At 62.3% G+C, this 19,624-nt stretch overlaps 2 protein-coding genes across 2 annotated transcripts; one reads left to right on the top strand and one right to left on the bottom strand.

Moving 5' to 3' along the window:
• The first annotated feature begins 4 nt into the window (after positions 1-4).
• LOC137456711 (transducin beta-like protein 3) lies at positions 5-13,043 on the top strand. The gene is made up of 22 exons (XM_068168298.1): positions 5-93; positions 247-298; positions 393-485; positions 895-942; positions 1,202-1,343; positions 2,236-2,320; positions 2,923-3,090; positions 3,346-3,421; positions 3,682-3,778; positions 4,149-4,345; positions 5,141-5,282; positions 5,437-5,495; positions 6,415-6,518; positions 7,068-7,218; positions 7,609-7,839; positions 9,007-9,077; positions 9,500-9,656; positions 9,888-9,946; positions 10,824-10,927; positions 11,240-11,311; positions 11,807-11,965; positions 12,704-13,043. Exons 1-22 carry the CDS (start codon positions 53-55, stop codon positions 12,814-12,816), a joined length of 2,421 nt encoding a protein of 806 aa, XP_068024399.1. The 5' UTR covers positions 5-52; the 3' UTR covers positions 12,817-13,043.
• A 299-nt stretch (positions 13,044-13,342) lies between these two features.
• Positions 13,343-17,875, bottom strand: LOC137456712 (NADPH oxidase organizer 1-like). The gene is made up of 8 exons (XM_068168299.1): positions 17,727-17,875; positions 16,812-16,892; positions 16,637-16,700; positions 15,956-16,136; positions 15,527-15,720; positions 14,775-14,888; positions 14,366-14,483; positions 13,343-14,175 (listed from the first exon to the last, which is right to left on the bottom strand). Exons 1-8 carry the CDS (start codon positions 17,790-17,792, stop codon positions 13,392-13,394), a joined length of 1,602 nt encoding a protein of 533 aa, XP_068024400.1. The 5' UTR covers positions 17,793-17,875; the 3' UTR covers positions 13,343-13,391.
• Between the last annotated feature and the right edge of the window lie 1,749 nt (positions 17,876-19,624).

Genomic DNA, 19,624 nt, shown 5'->3' with positions numbered 1-19,624 from the left:
GGAAGTGACGCACTCGGAAGCGGGCGGCACGCGCTGCGCCGCGGGGTGAGCCATGGAGGCCGCCGCCGCCAGCCCCGTGCGCTTCAAGAGCAAGTGAGGAGCGGCTGGGACGGGCTGGGGAGGAGGGACCCATGGCGCTGGGTGAGCGTGGGCCGCGCCGCCCTGCGGCTTCGCTTGCAGGAGCCAGCAGGGCCCCGTGGGTGGCATCCAGCCGCCGGTACACGTGCGTCTGTCTGTCCCTTGCAGCTATGCCGTGTCGAGGAGGATTGAGCCCTTCTACAAAGGAGGCAGAGTGCAGGTAATGCTCGGCCTCGGGCGGCGAGGAGTGGGCTTGGAGGTGTCCCGTCCCGCGCTTCTGTAGCCTCCCTGGGTTTCGTTTCCTTTCTCTCCAGCTAAGCCGAGATGGGAAGTTTATGTTCTGTCCCTGCGGGACCAAGCTGAACATCATCGACGTGGAGACAGGAGCCCTGCGCAGCCTCCAGCAGGTGAGGACAGCCCGCTCTGCTCACGGGGAATGGAGCCACTGAGGGGCGTTCAGGGCTCTTGGGGTGCTTCACAGCTGTTGTTCCAGCGCTCCCACGAGTGAGAGGTGGAGGGAGGGATGAGGATGGCCGCAAACACCGACAGGTCGTGTTGGTGTGCTTTGAGTGCTGCTGACTCTGCTCAGTGTCAGCAAACCCACAAAGAATCAGAGTCCAGGGGCTGGGGGCTCACCCCTCTCAGTGAACAAATCTCTTCCATCTCTTTAGGCTGAATCTCTCTCTCTTAGTTGAAAACCATCACCCTGTGTCCTGTCCCTGGCCTGTGTTTAGGACCTTGAGCTTGGCTTGGGGAGCCCTGAGAGCACCCCACAGGTGGTTTAACCTTTAGCCTTTTTGCTGTCCATGTGCACAGGATGAAGAGGAGGATATCACTTCCTTTGTTCTCAGCCCTGATGATGAGGTATGTGTTTGCTTTGTGGCTCTCTGGGCTGCTCTCAGGCCTTCTGTGAAGCCAGTGAGCAGTGGAGGTTGTTCCCCATGGCACTGGTTTGCACTTCTGGAGAGCTCTGTTGAGGTCTTCCCTGGAGCCTCCATCGCTGTCCCCTTTCAGCTCCGAGTCAGAGGAAGGCTGAGTGTCACAGAGCTGTCTCTTGTGCTGTGTGCAGGTACTGAAGGGTCCATGGTGAGGGTTAAATTTGCTTCCCTTGTCTCTCCCCCAGATGCTGGTGACAGGGAGCAGAGCCCTGCTGCTGAGGCAGTGGAGCTGGCGAGAGGAGCGCTGCGTCCGCAGCTGGAGGGCTGTGCACACCGCGCCCGTGGCCAGCATGGCCTTCGACTCCACCTCCACTCTGCTAGCCACAGGTAGGCTTCTGCTGCAGCAGGGCCAGTGGGCAGCTCTGCACGTGGGGAGGAATAACCTCCTGCACAGCTGCAGGACCTGCTGGGAAGGAGCTCTCTGCAGGAGGACTTGGGAGCGCTGATGGTCAGCGCTGAGCCAGCGCTGTGCCCTCATGGCCAAGGAGGCCAGTGGGGTCCTGGAGTGCATGAGGAAGAGTGTGGCCAGCAGGTTGAACGAGGTTCTCTCTCTCCACTCTGTCCTACAGAGGCCATAGTTGGAGTACTGTGCCCAGTTCAAGAGACAGGGAACTGCTGGAGAGAGTCCAGGGGAGGCTCCAAAGCTGCTGAGGGCGCTGGAGCAGCTCTGTGAGGAGCAGAGCCTGGGGGAGAGCAGCCCCAGAGGGGAGCTGAGCAATGCTCAGCAAGGGCTAAAGATCTCCAGAGGTCCCTTCCCCTGTCACCATGCTGGGATTCTAGGGTGTCACTGTTGGAGTGGGGATGACACCAAGCAGCTCTGCTCTTGAATCAGTTAGGCTGAGGTCTCCTCAGCTTGGACAGAATCAGAGGAGGCTTCACTGAGATGGAAGCTGTGTGGGGGCAGACCCCAAGGGATGGGTTTCAATATTCTGCCTAAAATACCCTTAGTGAAATGCTGCTAAATGCCAGGTACAGCTGCTCTGGTGGAGAAGAGAGCCTCAGCAGATCAGCCATGACCTGGAATTTAACTGCCTCAGGTGTGGCTGTGCCCAGGAGGGGTTTGCCCAGCTCTCAACCTTTGAAGTGCTCTGTGAGCTTCTCCTGGGGTGGGCTTTTCACTGGATTCCTTCTATCTGCTGCTTTGGCTACCCACAAAGTTCTGCATGTTGGACACCTGGCTTCTGCTGCAGGCTTCATTCCTCTGTCCTTCTGTTCCCAGGTGGCTGTGACAGCACCATTAAGGTCTGGGATATGATCAAACAGTACTGCACACACAACCTGAGAGGATCCTCAGGAGTTGTACAGTAAGGCTGAGTCATTTCTGGTGCCAGTGGTGCTTGGCTGCTGGGGCTGCTGTGAGGTATCTTGGGTTGGTGCCCTGTAGAAGCCCACTCTGAGCAGGGGCTGAGCTCTTCTGCTTCCTGACCTTTGAACTGCCTGGTGAGGGAGCAGGGCTGGGACCAGTCTTAGCCTGGAGAAGAGCCTTGGGTTAAGAAACTTGCTGGGATGGCAGTGGGGTCCCAGAATCACAGAAGGTATCAGGTTGGAGACCCTCAGAGGTCATCCAGGCCAACCCCCTGCAGGGACATCTCCAACTGGAGCAGGGAGACCAGGGCCCCATCAGGGTTGCTCCTGAATGGCTCCAGGCCTCAGCCACATCCCTGGGCAGCCTGTTGCAGTGTTTCCCCCCTCTGCTGGTGCAGAGCTTTGGTGCTTGCTCACTGCTGAGCTCCCAGAGCAGGGAAGGGCTGGCAGAGGTCAGGGGAAACGTTGCTGCTGGTGCTGGAGGAAATGAAGGCCTCCAGAGTCCCCTTAGAATTTAGCATCACCTAATCTGTCAAGCTCTGTGTAGAATGAGTGCCAGGAGGCTGCTTCCTGTCCTGCTCAAGTGCCTCTCCCTCTGCAGCTTGGTGGAGTTCCACCCTGACCCCTCCTGCCTGCAGCTCTTCTCCTCCTCCATCGACTACAAGATCCGCATCTGGGACCTGGCCTCCAGCAAGTGTGTGGCCATGCTGGGTGGGCACTTCAGTGCTGTCACCTCCCTGGCCTTTGCAGATGGAAACACCCTCCTCAGGTAGAGCCTTGCAGGGCCTTTGCCTTCCTCTCTTCCCTCTGTTTCCCTGGGGTGGGCCTGGGAAGGCTCTGCTGGGAGGAGAGGCTTCGCTGCCTCTGTTTAACAGCCCAGGGGAGCGAGTGGGGGTGTCAGCTTGTGCTGCCACATGATGCTGTCCCACATGGGCCTCTGCAGAGGAGTGCTGGACTCCCCCAGCTCCAGATCTGCGCTTGGAGCTTGGAGGGGCTGAGCTCTGAGCTGCTCTCTTGCCTGCAGCTCTGGCCGTGACAAAGTCTGCCTGCTGTGGGACCTGCAGAGCAGAGAGAGCAAAGGGACTGTGCCTGTCTACGAGGTGAGGCTGCAGCTCCTTGGGCCCTTTGAGGTCTGGAGTGGGGTCTAGGTCAGCTTCCTACAGAGCCTCTCCCTCTTTGGCTGCTTTTCTGTTGTGCAGTCTCACTGCTCTTCCTCATGCTTCCCAGAGTGCTTAGATCCCTGCCTGGAGCTGGTCATTGTCCCTCTCCTGCTGTGGTTGTGTCTGGGCAGGTTGCACAGCTCTGGGTGCTGGAGTGAGGCTCCAGTCCCTCAGCTGCTGCCTGACCAACTCTCTTGCAGAGTGTGGAAGCTGCTGTCCTGCTGCCCAAGGAGGGAGATTTCTCTCAGCTGGGTGTCAAGAAACAAGGCCTGCACTTTGTCACAGCTGGCAGCAAAGGTGAGTGCCCTGGCACGTGGCTGCCACAGCTGGAGGCTGAGAGGACAGTTCTTGAGATGCTGGCCCTGGGGAGTGAGAGCTCTGGTGCAAGCCTGGGGCTGGAGAGCAGAGCCTTCCTTTGCCTTCTGCTAGCAGTGTGGGGCAGGGTTGATCAGGGGTGCTGGGGAGCTGCCTGTGCTTCCAAACTGCAGCTGGAAGTTGGGTTTGGGCTGAAGAACTAAAACCTTGTGGCCCTTCATGTCCCTTTGGTTGGATCTCTCCCCAGTCCTGCCCTGAGGCTGTGTCCTTTTCCAGGAGGCAGGGACAGAGCCTGGCTGGCAGCACCTGGATGATCACAGCTGGGACAGACAGTTTCTCCTCTTGTTTTCAGGTGTGCTGAAGGTCTGGGAAGCTGCCACAGCTGCTTGTGTGTACAGCCAGGCTGTGCCCTTCGAGCCCCAGGAGGAGGCCAGCGAGCACAGCCTCACCCAGTGCCTGCTCCTGCCTGGCAGGAAGGAGCTGGTCACAGTCTCTGTGGAGCACAACATTGTTCTCTATGATGCTCAAACTCTTCAGCTCAAGAAGCAGGTAACAGCCTCCAGCCATCATCTTCCTCTTCCTTTATCCACCCCTCAGGAGCAGCTTTGCCATGGGCTCCTTGTCTCCTGCCTGGGCTTGCACTGTCCCTTGCTCACAAGGCAGAAACCATTGTCCCTGGGGGGCTGTTTGCAGCAAGCAGGAGAAAAAGGAAGCAGAGCAGGCCAGGGGTCCCCTGTGCTGCAGCTTCTGTGCTGCAAAACCCAGCACTACCTCTCCCAGCACTGCATGAGAGTGACAGCAGCAATGCAGCCTGTGAGCAGGGAGCCACTCAAGACCTCTCACAGCAGCCCAGCATGGAAGGGGCTGGAAGGGACCTCTGGGGATCTCCCATCCACCCCCCTGCTCCAGCAGGGCACCCACAGCAGCTTGCCCCGGGGCACAGTGCCCAGGGGGGGTTGGAAGCTCTCCAGAGGAGACTCCACAGCCTCTCTGGGCAGCCTGCTCCAGGCCTCCAGCAGCCTCACACCAAAGAAGTTTCTCCTGCTCAGGTGGAACCTCCTGGGCTCCAGTTTGTGCCCCCTGCCCCTGGTCCTGTCCCTGGGCACCACTGAGCAGAGCCTGGCCCCAGCCTCTTGCCCCCCAGCCTTTAGCTCTTGCTGAGCATTGCTCAGCTGCCCTCTGGGGCTGCTCTTCTGCAGGCTCTCAGCCCCAGGGCTCTCAGCCTCTGCTCCTCCCAGAGCTGCTCCAGGCCCCCCAGGACCTCCACAGCCTCCCCTGGGCTCTCTCCAGCAGTTCTCTGTCTCTCTTTAACCAGCTGAACTGTTCCTGTTCTGCCACTCTCAGCTTGCAGGCTACAATGATGAGGTTCTGGATGTGAAGTTCCTTGGCCCAGGTGATTCTCACATCGTGGTGGCTACCAACAGCCCTCAGCTGAAGGTCTTTGAACTGGCCACATCCCACTGCCAGATCCTCTATGGCCACACAGGTGTGTGCTCAGCTCTGCCCCGGGGTGGGACATGGGTGGGCATTGCTCCCTTGGGCCCCAGCCAGCAGTGAGCAGGCTCAGGAGCCACAAGCTCTGGTGCCTGGCTGCAGCACTGCTTTGCTTGCATCCAGCCCTTGTGTTTCCTTCTCTGTAGAAACAGTTCTTGCTCTGGATGTCTTCAGGAAAGGTCTGATGTTCGTCAGCTGTGCTAAGGTCTGGCACTTTGTCTTCCTTTAATGAACCTTCACTGCCAGTCACCTTCCTGGCCCCTCAGACTCCTCCTTGGTGATGCAGGAAGGCTTTCCAAGCAGCTGGGGTCCTGTCTGCTACATCCCTCACATAGGATCAGGGAAGGCTTTGGGCTGGGAGGGAGCTCCAGAGCTCACCCAGCCAAGCCCTGCAGGCAGCAGGGACATCCTCCCCTGGAGCAGGTTGCTCAGAGCCCTCTCCAGCCTCACCTGCAACAGCTCCAGGCAGGGAGCCTCAACCACCTCCCTGGGCAGCCTGCTGCAGTGCTCCAGCAGCCTCCTGGGGCACAACTTGTTCCTCACCTCCAATCTCAATCTGCTCTGCTCTCATTCCAAACCATTGCCTCTGCTCCTGGCCCTGCAGCCCTTTGGGAGCAGTCCCTCTGCAGCCTTCCTGCAGCCCTTCAGCTCCTGGCAGGCTGCTGTGAGCTCTGCCTGGAGCCTTCTCTCCTGCAGGCTGCACAGCCCCAGCTCCCTCAGCCTGGCCTTGCAGCAGAGCTGCTCCAACCCCCTGAGCATTCTCCCGGCCCTTCCACTACCCCTGGTCCCTTGGGAAGGGAGGTTGGTTGTGTTTGATTAGCCTGGAAGGAGATGCCTTGCTCTTGCACCAGAGTTCAGGGATGTCTTTAGAGTGGGGGTGCTGAGGAGCTGTTGGTGAAGCTGTTGGGGGGCAGCAAGGATCCAGCTGCTCCCCAGAGCCCCCCCAGGCCGCAGTCCCAGGCCCTGCTGGGCTCTCCCTGCTCGCCAGCCCCGGTGGGCAGGGGCAGGGCTGCAGGCTTGAGGCCAGAGGAGCGGTCAGGCTGGTGGGTGGGCTGAGTCCCTGGGGGCTTGGTGCCTTGGCAGGCCCCCAGCAGGGGCAGAGGAGTGAGTGTGTGCCCCGACAGGACCGGAGCCTGCGGCTGTGGCGGCTGCGGCGGGACGGCAGCGTGGCCTGCGTGGCGCAGGGGCTGGGCCATGCCCACAGCCTGGGGGCTGTCTGCTGCTCCAGGTAAGGCACCCAGCTGGGGCTGCTGCTCTGCCCCTGGGGGTGACCCTCCTGCAGGGTGCCTGGCCCTGAGCCCTGCTCTGCCTCGCTGCTGCCAGCCTGCCCTGCTGCTCTGGGCTGCTGCTGCACCTCCCTGTGCCCAGCACCTGCAGGTCTGCACTGCTTTGGCAGCCTAACTCCTGCTCTCCCTGGGGAGGGGAGCTGCCAGACAAAGCCTGAGTGACCTGGAGAGAGGGGAGGGGAGGGGATGCCCCTGCAGGTGCTGCTTGAGGAGGCTCTGTCAGCTCCTCTCCTTCCTTCGTGCTGCCTGGCAGCCCAGCAGCCCAGCTTGGCTCTTCAGGGGCTGCAGTGTAGCTGTGGCTGGGAAGGGCTGGCAGTGCTTTGGCTTCTGGCTGACCTGCTGGAAGCCATCCCAGGCACCCAAATCAAGTGAAACTGCTTCAGAGAAGCACTGAAGCACTTTGGTGCAGGGCCCAGCAGGGAGGGAGCAGAGCTGTGTGCAGGGGGAGCCTCTGCTCTGCTTCCTTACCCTTAGCCTCCCTGTGCTCCCAGGCTGAAGGAAAGCTTCGTGGTGACCAGCAGCCAGGACTGCACAATCAAGATCTGGGACATCCCAGAGTCCCTCACTTCCAGAGCAAAAGCTGCTGTGGTCTGCAGCCCAGAGACCCTTCGTGCCAGAGTGACCCAGCGGGGCCACAGCAAGGTACAGCTGCCCCTGGGGTCCTGCCTTGGAAGGGACCCCAGAGACCATCCAGCCCCTGCCAGGGGCAGGGACCCCTCCCTGCAGCCCAGCCTGCTCAAGGCCTCATCCAGCCTGGTCCTGAACACCTCCAGGCAGGGGACAGCCCCAGCCTCCCCGGGCAGCCTGTGCCAGGCTCTCCCCATCTCCTCTCCAGACTCAATCTGCCCTCTCCCAGCTCAGAGCCATCCCCTCTCCTCCTGGCACTCCCAGCCCTTGTCCCAAGCCCCTCCCCAGCTCTCCTGGAGCCCCTGCAGGTGCTGGCAGGCTGCTCTGAGGGCTCCCTGGAGCGCTCTCTCCTCTGGGCTGCAGGTGCTTCCTCCCCCCTGCACTGCCTCTCTTCTGTGCCCGCAGGACGTGAACAGCCTGGCAGTGTCCCCCAACGACCGGCTGCTGGCCACGGGCTCGCAGGACCGGCTGGCCAAGCTCTGGGCAGCTGCAGATGGCTCCCTGCTGGGTGTCTTTGCTGGGCACAGGCGTGGCATCTGGTGTGTGCAGTTCTCCCCCGTGGACCAGGTGCTGGCCACCTCCTCAGCTGATGGCTCCCTGAAGCTCTGGAGCCTGCGGGACTTCAGCTGCCTCAAGGTGAGGAGCTGGGAGCCGCCCGGGGCCGGGGCAGCTGCGGGAGCCTGGGGTGCTGCAGGGAGGGCTCCCCGGGCCTGGCCTGGCTGCCCTGGGGTGCAGAGCTCCCTGCTGCAGGGAGGGCTCCCCGGGCCTGGCCTGGCTCCCCTGGGGTGCAGAGCTCCCTGCTGCAGGGAGGGCTCCCCGGGCCTGGCCTGGCTGCCCTGGGGTGCAGAGCTGTGACCCTGCTGCAGGGAGGGCTCCCCGGGCCTGGCCTGGCTGCCCTGGGGTGCAGAGCTCCCTGCTGCAGGGAGGGCTCCCCGGGCCTGGCCTGGCTCCCCTGGGGTGCAGAGCTGTGACCCTGCTGCAGGGAGGGCTCCCCGGGCCTGGCCTGGCTGCCCTGGGGTGCAGAGCTCCCTGCTGCAGGGAGGGCTCCCCGGGCCTGGCCTGGCTCCCCTGGGGTGCAGAGCTGTGACCCTGCTGCAGGGAGGGCTCCCCGGGCCTGGCCTGGCTCCCCTGGGGTGCAGAGCTGTGACCCTGCTGCAGGGAGGGCTCCCCAGGCCTGGCCTGGCTCCCCTGGGGTGCAGAGCTCCCTGCTGCAGGGAGGGCTCCCCGGGCCTGGCCTGGCTCCCCTGGGGTGCAGAGCTCCCTGCTGCAGGGAGGGCTCCCCGGGCCTGGCCTGGCTCCCCTGGGGTGCAGAGCTCCCTGCTGCAGGGAGGGCTCCCCGGGCCTGGCCTGGCTCCCCTGGGGTGCAGAGCTCCCTGCTGCAGGGAGGGCTCCCCGGGCCTGGCCTGGCTCCCCTGGGGTGCAGAGCTCCCTGCTGCAGGGAGGGCTCCCCGGGCCTGGCCTGGCTCCCCTGGGGTGCAGAGCTCCCTGCTGCAGGGAGGGCTCCCCAGGCCTGGCCTGGCTGCCCTGGGGTGCAGAGCTGTGACCCTGCTGCAGGGAGGGCTCCCCAGGCCTGGCCTTGCTCCCCAGGATCTGTGAGATCAGAGAACTCTTTGGGGTGGGAAAGGCCTCTGGGAGTGAGTCCAACCCTCAGCCCCACAGCACCACAGCCCCAGCAGCCCTGGCCACAGCCTCTGGAACAGCTCCAGGGGTGGGGACTCCACCACCTCCCTGGGCAGCCAGGGCCAGCCCCTGACCCCTCCTGCAGTGGCTCTAACCCTCTGGAGACTTCTCTCTGATTTCCAGACCTTTGAAGGCCACGATGCCTCTGTCCTGAAGGTCATCTTTGTGAGCAGAGGAACACAGCTGCTCAGTGGGTGAGGGGGGTGAGGGGCCCAGGGGGTGAGGGGCCCGGGGGGTGAGGGGGGGTGAGGGGCTCAGTGGGTGAGGGGGGGTGAGGGGGCCCAGGGGGTGAGGGGGCCCAGGGGGTGAGGGGCTCGGTGGGTGAGGGGCCCGGGGGGTGAGGGGCTCAGTGGGTGAGGGGGTGAGGGGCCCAGGGGGTGAGGGGGCTCAGTGGGTGAGGGGGGGGTGAGGGGCCCAGGGGGTGAGGGGCTCCAGCAGAGAGGCCTTAGCTGGTAGCAGCAGTGAGAGGGAAGGGTCCTGTGCAGGGGCTTGCTTTGGGACAGCAGGCAGGGGGCTGCTGTGGCCCTGCTTGGGGGAGCTGGGGCAGGGCAGGCTCTGCAGGGGGGGGCAGGGTGAGGCTGCATCTCTCCAGTGCTGCTCTCTCCCCTTCCCCCAGGGGCTCTGATGGCCTCCTGAAGCTCTGGACCATTAAAACAAACGAGTGTGTGAAGACCCTGGATGGCCATGAGGATAAGATCTGGGGCCTGCACTCCAACCAGCAGGATGATATGGTTGTGACAGCATCCAGTGACTCCTGCATCATCCTCTGGAAGGTACCAGGGGCTCTCTGTGTCCCCCCCGGGTAGGGCAGCTCAGGGGCTCCTCACTGCTCCACCCAGCAGCACCTCTGCTCTGCTCATGCTCTGCACTTGCAGTCTGGCTCACAGGCAACCCTGGGGGGGTTCACTTGACCTGGAGACCTTGCTGCTGGGCTCCTCATCCCCTGAGGGCTCTCCCAGGCTAGAGTCCAGCTCTGAGCCAAGCTCTCTTTGGGGTGGTTCTAGGATGTGACTGAAATGGAGCAGCAGGAGGAGCAGGCTAAGCAGGAGGAGCAGATTCTCAAGTAAGTTGGTGCTGTGCCCTGGGAGCTGTGAGGGGTGCAGTGCCTGAGGGAGCTCTGCACACCTGCAGCCATCCAGCTCTCTGATCCCAGGCTGCACCACAGCTACTGGGCTGAGCTTCAGCAAGGCCAGGGGCTGGGTGCTGCACTTGGGTCACAGCCACCCCATGAGTGCTGCAGGGGTGGGGTAGGGTGGGAAGGGACTTGGGGGTCCTGGTTGACAGCTGAAGATGAGCCAGGGGGGGTCCAGGTGGCCAAAAGCAGCCTGGCCTGGATCAGCAGTGGTGTGGCCAGCAGGAGCAGGGCAGGGACTGTGTCCTTGTGCTGGACACTGGTGAGGCTGCACCTTCAGTCTTGGGTTCAGTTTTGGGCTCTGCACCCCAAGGACTTTGAGGGGCTGGAGAGGGTCCAGAGAAGGGCAACAGAGCTGGGGAAGGGTCTGGAGAAGAGGGCTGAGGAGGAGCAGCTGAGGGGGCTGGGGGTGTGCAGCCTGGAGAAGCTGAGGGAGACCTCAGTGGTGGAGTCCCCATGGCTGGAGGGGTTTCAGAGCTGTGGTGCTGAGGGCCATGGGGTGGTGCTGGCCTGGCAGTGCTGGGGTAAGGACTGGACCTGCTCTGTCCTCCTGTGCCAGCCTTGCCCTGCTGCTCTGTCTGGCAGTTGCTCAGCTCCACGTTCCCTCACTGCTGGAGCAGGCAGAGTCAGACCCCCAAAGGGATTTTGCCTCCCTCCAGCCAGCCCTGGATGGTTCTGAGCACCCTTGAGGGTGCCAGGCCTGGGCCCTGAGGCAGGCACTGAGCTGCAGGCTGAGCTGGCTGCCAGAGCACTGCCTGCTGGAGTGCCCCAGCTGCCTGCTGTGTGCCAACCTTGCCTGCTGTTGCAGGGAGCAGGAGCTCTCCAACCTGCTGCAGGAGAAGAGCTTCCTCCGCGCCCTGGGCCTGGCCCTGGCCCTGGCTCGCCCCCACACCGTGCTGACCGTGCTGAAGGGTGAGTCCCTGCCTGCCCCAGGGGCTCTGCTGCCACAGCCCAGGCACCCCCACACTGGCCCAGGGAGCCCTCACATCTCCCTGTCATGACTGGGCCCTGCTTGCCTGGGGGCATGGGGCATTGCCCCCCCTGGGACCACCCCAGCCCAGGTGGTTTGGGCTCTGGTTGGGGCCCTGCTGGCTGCAGGGGGCTGGGTTTGGAAGGTCCCTTCCCACCTAAGGCACTCCATGATTCCCCATGTGAGGGATGTGCTGCCTGCTCAGCCTGGCTGTGGGCTGGGGTCTCCATGCTCTCCACTCCTCCTTTCTGCAGCCATCCTCAAGGAGCCTGATGGGAAGAAGCAGCTGGAAGAGAACATAGCTCAGCTGAGGAGGGACCAGAAAGGTTTGCACAGAGTGGTTTGAGGTCTTTCAGGCCTGGTTCTCAGCTGAGGTGAAAAGAGCCACCCCAGCATGGGGGGGCTGGAAGGGACCTCTGGGCATCACCCAGCCCAAGCCCTGCTCCAGCAGGGCACCCACAGCAGCTTGCCCAGGGGCACAGTGCCCAGGGGGGGTTGGAAGCTCTCCAGAGGAGACTCCACAACCTCTCTGGGCAGCCTGCTCCAGGCTCCAGCAGCCTCACACCAAAGGAGTTTCTCCTCCTCAAGCTGTGAGTGGCTTTCTCTGGCCTTTACCCCCCTTGCTTTGGAGCCTTTGGGGACAGCTCAGGGAATGGTTCTGCCCCTTCTGCCCCTGCCCCTTCTGCCCCTTTTGGCTCCTCAGGGGCAGTGTGCAGGAGCTGACTGCTCTGCAAGGCACCAGAGAGGTTTTCTGCCTTGGTGTCTCCTGTGTGCCAGCAGCAGTGGCAGAGCTGAGGGCTCCACACTTCCTCCCTCCTCAGAGGCAGTGCTGAGCTTCCTGGTGACGTGGAACACCAACTCCAGGAACTGCCACGAGGCCCAGGCTGTCCTGGAGACCCTCCTGAGGCATGAAGCCCCTGACAGCCTCCTGCAGTACTCAGGCATCAAGTCTGCTGTGGAGTCCCTGCTGCCCTACACTGGTGAGTGCTGGGAATGTGCCTTGGGCTAGAGAGGAAAGGCCTTGTGCCCCCCTCCTGCTGAGCTCTCCCTCCCCTGGTGCTAACCAGGGCATTGCCATCCAGAGGGACCTGGGCAGCCTTGGCATGTGAGCCTGGGTGAGCCTCAGGAGGGCACAAAGGCCAAGTGCAAGGAGCTGCACAGGAGCTGGGGCAGCCCCTGGCATCAGCACAGGCTGGGGAGCAGCCCTGTGGAGAAGGACCTGGGGGTGCTGGTGGGTGAGAAGCTGGACAGGAGCTGGCACCTTGTGCTGCCAGCCCAGAGCCAGCCCTGCCCTGGGCTGTCCCCGGCAGCAGGGGCAGGGAGGGGCAGGGAGGGGATGCCCTGCGGTGCTGGGGCAGCTCTGGGGTCCTCAGCACAGCACAGACAGGGAGCTGGGGGAGCAGGGCCAGAGGAGGCCACAGCAGTGCTGGGAGGCCAGGTTGGGGTTGTTCAGCCTGGAGAAGGCTCCAGGAGACCTCCTGGGGGCCTTGCAGTGCTTGAAGGGCTGAGCAGAGGGCTGGGGCCAGAGCTCTGGGCAGGGCCTGTGGTGACAAAGCAGGGGGGGATGAGCTGAGAGAGAGATTTGGACTGGAGAGAAGGAAGAGGGTGGTGAGGGCCTGGCCCTGGGAGCAGCCTGCTGAGGCTGGGGCTGTCCCTGCTGGCTGCAGGGGGCTGTGCTGGGGGTCCAGAGCAGCTCCCCAGGGTCCCTCTCTCGGCAGAGCGTCACTTCCAGCGGCTGAGTCGCCTGCTGCAGGCCTCCACCTTCATCGACTTCCTCTGGCAGAACATGAAGCTGGCTGAGGTGTCCCAGCAGGAGGAGATGACCCTGTGACCCCCTCCCCTCCAGCTGCCCGTCCCAGGGGGGCAGGGCCCTGCTCTGCATCCAGCTCTGGCAGCTGCACTGCTCCTGGGTTTTGCAGTAAACTTGGAACAGTTGAGTTTGTAAACCAAGTCCTCCCCTGGGCTCCTGTGGCTGAACCTGGGGAGGGTCCTTGCCCTGGCCAGACCCTGGCTCCCCTTTGGCTTTCCACCCCCAGGCATTTAAACAGCAGAACCTGGCCCTGGCAGCTGCTCTTTCCTGGGGCTTTAAAGGTGACTTGGAGTGGAGAGACAGCACAGCCCAGAGCCCAGCCAGGGCCTGGGGGCTGCCTACAGAGCTCTTCAGGTTGGGAAAGCTCTCCTAAGATCAAGTCCAGCAATCCACCCCAGCCCAGCCTGGCCCTCAACCAGGGCCCAGCGTTGCCCTCTCTTGGGCACAGCACAACCTGAGCCCAGCACCAAGGGTAGGAGCAGGGAGGGAGAGAGCCCATCCCAGTGCTCCAGGGGGCACTTGTGGAGCTCCAGGCCCTGGAGACCTTCCAAAGGGCTTTATTTTAAACGACCAAACTGTACAAAAGTGGAACAAGCTCAGCCCCTCCCCTGCCTGGGGCAAGGACCCAAGGACTCGACCCCCTCCTGCCCCCAGCAGCTGCCTCTGTCCCCCCCTGGCGCTGCTCCTGCCGCTGCCCGGGGCTGTGGCGAGGAGGGAGGGGGCTGTGGCGAGGAGGGAGGGGGCTGTGGCTTGTGCTGGGGCTCTAGTGCAGGGGGGGGCAGAGGCTGGGGGGCTGGGGGGCACTGCAGGGCACGCCTGGTGACGGTGCTGCAGCGCTGCAGGATCTCCTGGGCCGAGGGCCGGGCGGGCACCCGCGGCGCAGCCGGGGCCAGCTCAGGGCCAGCCAGGGGAGAGCTGAGGTCGGCTGCAGATGACTCCACGAAGCCAGAATCGTTCCTGTCCCTGTGGCTGAGGCCTGGGGCCTTGCTGCTGTGTGTGGCCAAGTGCTGGCCCAGGGCAGAGCTCCTGGCCTGCTCCACCTCTGGCAGAGACCTTGACAAGTTGGGCTGCCAGCTGAGGAGGTTGTCCTGCTCCTTGCTGCCCGAGCTGAGGGACAAACTGTCCAGCTCCAGCTCTGGGGTGGAGCTGGCTCTGGGCAGAGACCTTGACCTGCCCCTCTGCGAGCTCAGCTCCTCTTCAGTCTGAGCAAGGGAGGAGCAGACCTGCACCCTGGGGTGTCCTGCAGCCTCCTCCGGGGGGGAGCAGAGGCTGGGGGTGGAGGCGTTCAGCCCACAGTCTACAGCGGTGTGGAGCTTGTGGTGAGGGTTCCTGTAGGGCTTGAGGCAGATGCAGGGCACGTAGCCAGTGCTGCCATTGTACCTGGGGGACAGGGGGAAGAGCAAGGCTGAGGAGAAGCCTGCTCCCAGCGAGGGCAAGGGGCAGGGCAGCTGGGGAGGCAGGTGAGGACTCAGCCCTGGAAGGGAAACCCATCCCTAGGCCAGGGCAGAGAGCCTGGGGAGAGGCAGGCAGGAAGCCCTGCAGGAGGGCTTGGGCAGCCTCCTGCTCTCACCTGATCAGCCACCAGCCGTTGTCAGAGGTCCTGAGCACCTGCACCAGCACCCCGCTGCTCAGCGAGAGCTCGTCGGCCGCCTGGCACTCGTAGGCTTGCACCACGAAGTGGAGGCTGCCTGCAGGCAGGGGAGAGGCTGCCTGCAGCCCTGGGCCACAGCCTGGCAGCCCTGGGCCACAGCCTGGCAGCCCTGGGCCACAGCCTGGCAGCCCTGGGCCACAGCCTGGCAGCCCTGGGCCGCAAGCAGGAGCTGCAGGGCACTGTGTGACTGAGCTCAGGGCCCCACAGCCAGCTCCAGGAGTCAGAGCTGCAGGCAGGAGCCCCCAGAGAGGCTGAAGGGCTGGGGGGGTTCAGGACTCATTTCTTGAGGGAGGAGTGGCGGTGCCCCAGGGAGCAGAAGCAGACTCACCTTCCTCCTTGGAGGCCAAGGCACTCTGGATGTCCCTGTGGACATCAATCTCCTCCAGGTAGGAGGCTGGGAACCAGGCCAGCTGCTTGTCTGTGTTCTCCACCAGCCACCAGCCTGCAGAAACAGCAGAGAAAAGGTTTCCAAGAGGCTGCAGGCAGAGGAGTCTCAGAACCAGAGAACTGTTGCAGTAGGGAAAGGCATTGAGGAGCATCCAGGCCAACCACAGCCTCATCTGCCAAGGCCAGAAGGTCTCCCCCTGTGCCTCCTCCAGGCTGAGCATCCTCAGCTGCCCCTCCCCAGTCCTGTTCTCCAGACCCTTCCCCAGCTCTGTTGCCCTTCTCTGGACCTCAACAAGCAGCCCAAGAGCGAACCCAGGACTCAAGCTGCGGCCTCAGCAGTGCCCAGCACAGAGGCACAATCCCTGCCCTGCTCCTGCTGGCCACACCATTGCTGCCAGGCTGCTGGTGGCCTTCTTGCCCACCTGGGCACTGCCTGGCTCCTCTTCAGCTGCTCTCAACCAACCCTCCCAGGGCCTTTCCTGCTGGGCACTTTGCAGCCACTCTGCCCCAGGCCTGGAGTGCCCAGGGGGTGGTTGTGACCCCCAGCCCGTGGCAGTGCCTGGGAGGGGGCAGCTCAGCTCTAAGGCAGGAGCAGCTGACTTGGCTCCTGTGTGAATCCAGCTCCCTTTAGCCCCTTGCCAACCCCCAGCTCAACCTGCAGCACCTGCCCTGCAGCAGCCCTGTGCCACCTACCGCTCCTGTCCTTCATTAGCACTTCCAGGATGTCCTCCTGGCTGACCTGGAAGGCTTTGTTCTTTGTGTCTTTGGTTTCAAAGGCTTGGATGCATCTGTAGCTCTGGGTTGCTTGGGGGGCTGTGATGGGAGGGAGCTGCTTCCCTCTCTGGGCTTTCTCTCCTCCTCCCACCTCTGAAGGCATGATCACAAGGCTGCAGAAGTGAAGTTCAACATCAGCCCCCTGAAGAACTCCCGGGGGGGCTGAGGTTAGTGCTGGTTTGGGTCAGCTGCTCTGTGCAGGGGCCTGAGGGAAGCTTTGGGATCAGAAGCATTCAGCAGAGCTCCCTTGTTCTGCTGCCCTTTCCTTTTGTGTTCCATCAAGGCACCAACCCAGAGCAGAGCTGGGTCAGACCTGGCTGTGGCCACATGCCAGAGGTGATCCCTTACCTGTCTTTAGGAAAGGAGGGATCTAGGTCCTGAGTCTGTGCCTTGAAGAACTGAATCACCTCTTCCCCCTGTGAGATCTGAGCCTCTGTCTTCAGCAGCTTCTGGGAGTAGGTTTCCAGCACTCTCAGTACCTCCAGGCTCCTCTTTGGCTTCCCACCCTTCCTCTGCTTCACACTTGCATCTTCAAGGTACCAAGAGCAAAGCTGGTGTGAGGCAAGCTGGGTGCCCTGGGGGCAGCTCCTCTTGTCTGAGCACAGAGGTGCCCTCACCTCCCCCCTTCCCTGCCCTCACCTCCCCCCTTCCCTGCCCTCACCTCCCCCCTTCCCTGCCCTCACCTCCCCCCTTCCCTGCCCTCACCTCCCCCCTTCCCTGCCCAGGCTGCTGTGGGAAGCCTCAACAGCAGCTCCCTCTCCCTCCCTATCACTTTACCAGCACCTGATCAATTCTGTCAGAGGATTGATCATCAGTCACATTTAAGTGGTGCCAGGGCAGTGTTTGAGGAGTGAGATTCGTTTACCAAGTGCAATTATCCATGGGGAAAAGCCTCTCTGGGTTGAGTGTGGGACAGACCCAAGCACACTGCTGAGAGCCAGCAGGAGCAGAGCCAGGCTCAGAGGCAGCAGCTGCAGCTGTCCCCAGCAGCTCTGTCCTGCTGCTCCCCCAGGGATCTCTTCTCCTTACCTTTAAACCTGGGGATTTTCCTGACTGAGCCACTCTCAGAGGGGAATTTTCTCTTCAGCTGTTTCTAAAGGTGATCAGAAGAGAGCAGTGATGCTGCAGCAGCCTGGCACCCAGCTGGGCTCCTTCCCCCCACCCCCAGGCCCAGGATGCTGTTTGCAGGGAGATGTTCACTCACATGGAGCCTCCTAAAGTCCTCAAAGGTCCTGTAGATGAGAAGGTTGTTCTGGTCTGACCAGGACACGACCATCATGTAGCTCTGGGGAGGCAAAGGGGGCAGGGTGGGATTTAATCACCGTGCTCAAGGCTGGATGCTTCCAGGCACTCAGCTCTGAAGGGAGCTGTGGTTTAGCTCTGGCTTCAGGCTGCACAGCTGAGATTAAATACTTAAGGACCAGAGCTACACGAAGATTCCCTTCCCTGCAGGGGCCCAGGTAGGTCAGTGTGGAAACCAGGAGGCATTTGTGGCACTGAGCAGGAAGGCAGCAGAGGCACAGAATGGAGAAGACCTTAAAGATCATAGAATGGTTTGGGCTGGAAGGGACCTCCAGAGCCAGTCCAAGCCCTGCAGGCAGCAGGGACATCCTCCCCTAGGTCAGGTTGCCCAGAGCCCTCTCCAGCCTCACCTTGAATAGCTCCAGGGATGGGGCCTCAGCTCCCTCCCTGGGCAACCTGCTGCAGTGCTCCAGCAGCCTCCTGCTGCTGAACTTGCTCCTCACATCCAGCCTAGATCAGCCCTGCTGAGGAGTGGGCTCCTGGCCAACTGCCTGAGGGTTCTGCTCGCTGGGAGAAGTGCTGAATGGCTTTGGATAGCTTCAGCATCCAGGAGATCTTTGGGGTCCCTTCCAGCTCAGGCCAGGCTATGATCCATGATTCAGGAGCAGCTCAGTCAGCTCCAAAGTTTCCTCATGTTTAAGGAGCAATAATAATGACTGCTGTCATAGTTATTTCTGTTGTTGGCATCATCATCACCATCATCATCATCATCATCACCTAGCTGTTATTATCAAGAAGAAGGAGAAGAGGAGAACACTAAAAAGGAGAGGAAACAGAGAAAGGAGAAGGAAAAGAAGCAGCAGCAGCATTAAATTACCTTCTGCTTCCCCCACTGCATCAGGCCTACAGCCCTCACGTCCACGGGGTACCTGCAGCAGCTCATCCTCCCCAGCCTGCTGCAGCTTCCTCCCGGCGCGGCTGGGCAGAGCCTGGCTGCTGCCCGCGCTCGCAGCTTAAATGGCCTGGGGCAGGAGGCAGGGCTCCGGCCCCCTGCGCTTCCTCCCCCGCCCAGCAGCCGGGGCAGCGATGCTGCGCTGTGGCCAACCCCCAGCGCCCTTCCCCTGCCGCCTCCAGCACGCAAATCGTCCCAGCGCGGGCGGCCGGGGCAGAGTCCGGCGAGCTGGGCAGGAGAGCAGACTCTTATCACAGCCCTGCCGGGGTGATGCTGCTAAACCTGCCTGGCCCTGCTGCTTATCGTCCCGGGGGGTCGGGGGGCACTGGGGCACCGGCTGCGAGCTGGAGGACACTTAGGGCAGGGTTGTGTTTGCTTCCTGCCTGTGTTGGCTTACTGGCACAGGCTGCCCAGGGGGGTGCTGCAGTCCCCATCCCTGGAGGAGTTCAACAAACCTGTGGCCATGGCACCTGGGGACAGGGTTTGGTGGCCGTGGGGGTGGGGGTTGCTGGTTGGACTGGCTGAGCTTAGAGTCATACAATGGTCCAGGCCAGGGGGACCCCCAGAGCTCACCCAGGCCAAGCCCTGCAGGCAGCAGGGACATCCTCCCCTGGAGCAGGTTGCTCAGAGCCCTCTCCAGCCTCACCTGCAACAGCTCCAGGCAGGGAGCCTCAACCACCTCCCTGGGCAACCTGCTGCAGTGCTCCAGCAGCCTCCTGGGGCACAACTTGTTCCTCACCTCCAATCCCAATTTGCTCTGCTCTAGTTTGAAGCCATTGCCTCTGGTCTTGGCACTGCAGAGTTGTTTGGGTTGGAGAAGGCCTCTAAGATCATCCAACATCAACCCAACACCTCCATGGCCACTAAACCATGGCCCCAAGTGCCATGGCCACAGGTCTCTTACACAGCTCCAGGCATGGGGACTCCACCACCTCCCTGGGCAGCCTCTGCCAGGCCCTGACCACTCTGGCAGCAAAAAAATTGTTCCTGAGGGGGAAGGGAGATTTTGACAGTGAGCAGCTGAGTCCTGTGGGCAAAGCCCTCTGGTGGCATCCCCAGGCTGCTGCCTGGCTCCTGAAGCCACCCAGGAACTGTTCTGCAGAACTGCCCTCAACAAGCCCAGATCTGGACCCTCCATGCTGCTCTCACCAGGAGTCCAGGAGGGGCAGGGGCAGTGAAATCTGCCTGGCTTGGCAAGGCAGAGCTTTTATGGAGAGCCTGGCAGTCACTTCTTGCAGCCAGTGATTCCTTATCAGCAGGCTTATCTAGCAGCTGCCAGACTCCAAACCCCTTCATCTCACCTGCACTCAGAGGCTCCTCCTTGGCAGCCAGGCCAGAGCCAAGCTCTGTAGTGTGGCTTCCAGCAAGAGCTGGAACCCAAGCCTCTCCATAAAGCACTTCTGATTGTTTCCTCCTTCAGAGCAAACAGAGCCCACAAAGTCTGTCCAAGAGCACAAAGGAGGGGAAACACCAAAGACAATTAGGAGCTTTGAGGAGCTGCAACCTCTGCAGGCACAGGAGATGGCCAGAGGCACAGGAGACAGCCTGGGGCTTGGCAGCTCCTAGCTGCAGAGCCTTGGGGAGCTGTGCCCAGGGCTCTGCAGTGCTCAGGGCAGGGCTGAGGGCAGTGCTGATGTCAGGAGGCTGCCTGGCTCTGACCTCACTCCTGTGAAACAAAAGGTGCCTCCAGGTCACCACCAGTGCTCCTCCCTCACAAGCCCCTGCCCACTCAGGCTCATCCCAGCTGGGAAGGGTGGGCAGGAGAGACCCCCAGTGCCACTTCCTTCCCTGGTTTGGGCACACTTCCCCCAAGCCCCAAACCA

This window comes from Melanerpes formicivorus, unplaced genomic scaffold (assembly GCF_026170545.1).
Source record: "Melanerpes formicivorus ecotype bairdi unplaced genomic scaffold, bMelFor1.0.p_v2 SCAF_135, whole genome shotgun sequence".
Classification (NCBI taxonomy): domain Eukaryota; kingdom Metazoa; phylum Chordata; class Aves; order Piciformes; family Picidae; genus Melanerpes; species Melanerpes formicivorus.
The sequence above is the reverse complement of the archived record's forward strand: the minus strand, read 5'-3'. Positions and strand labels throughout refer to the sequence as shown.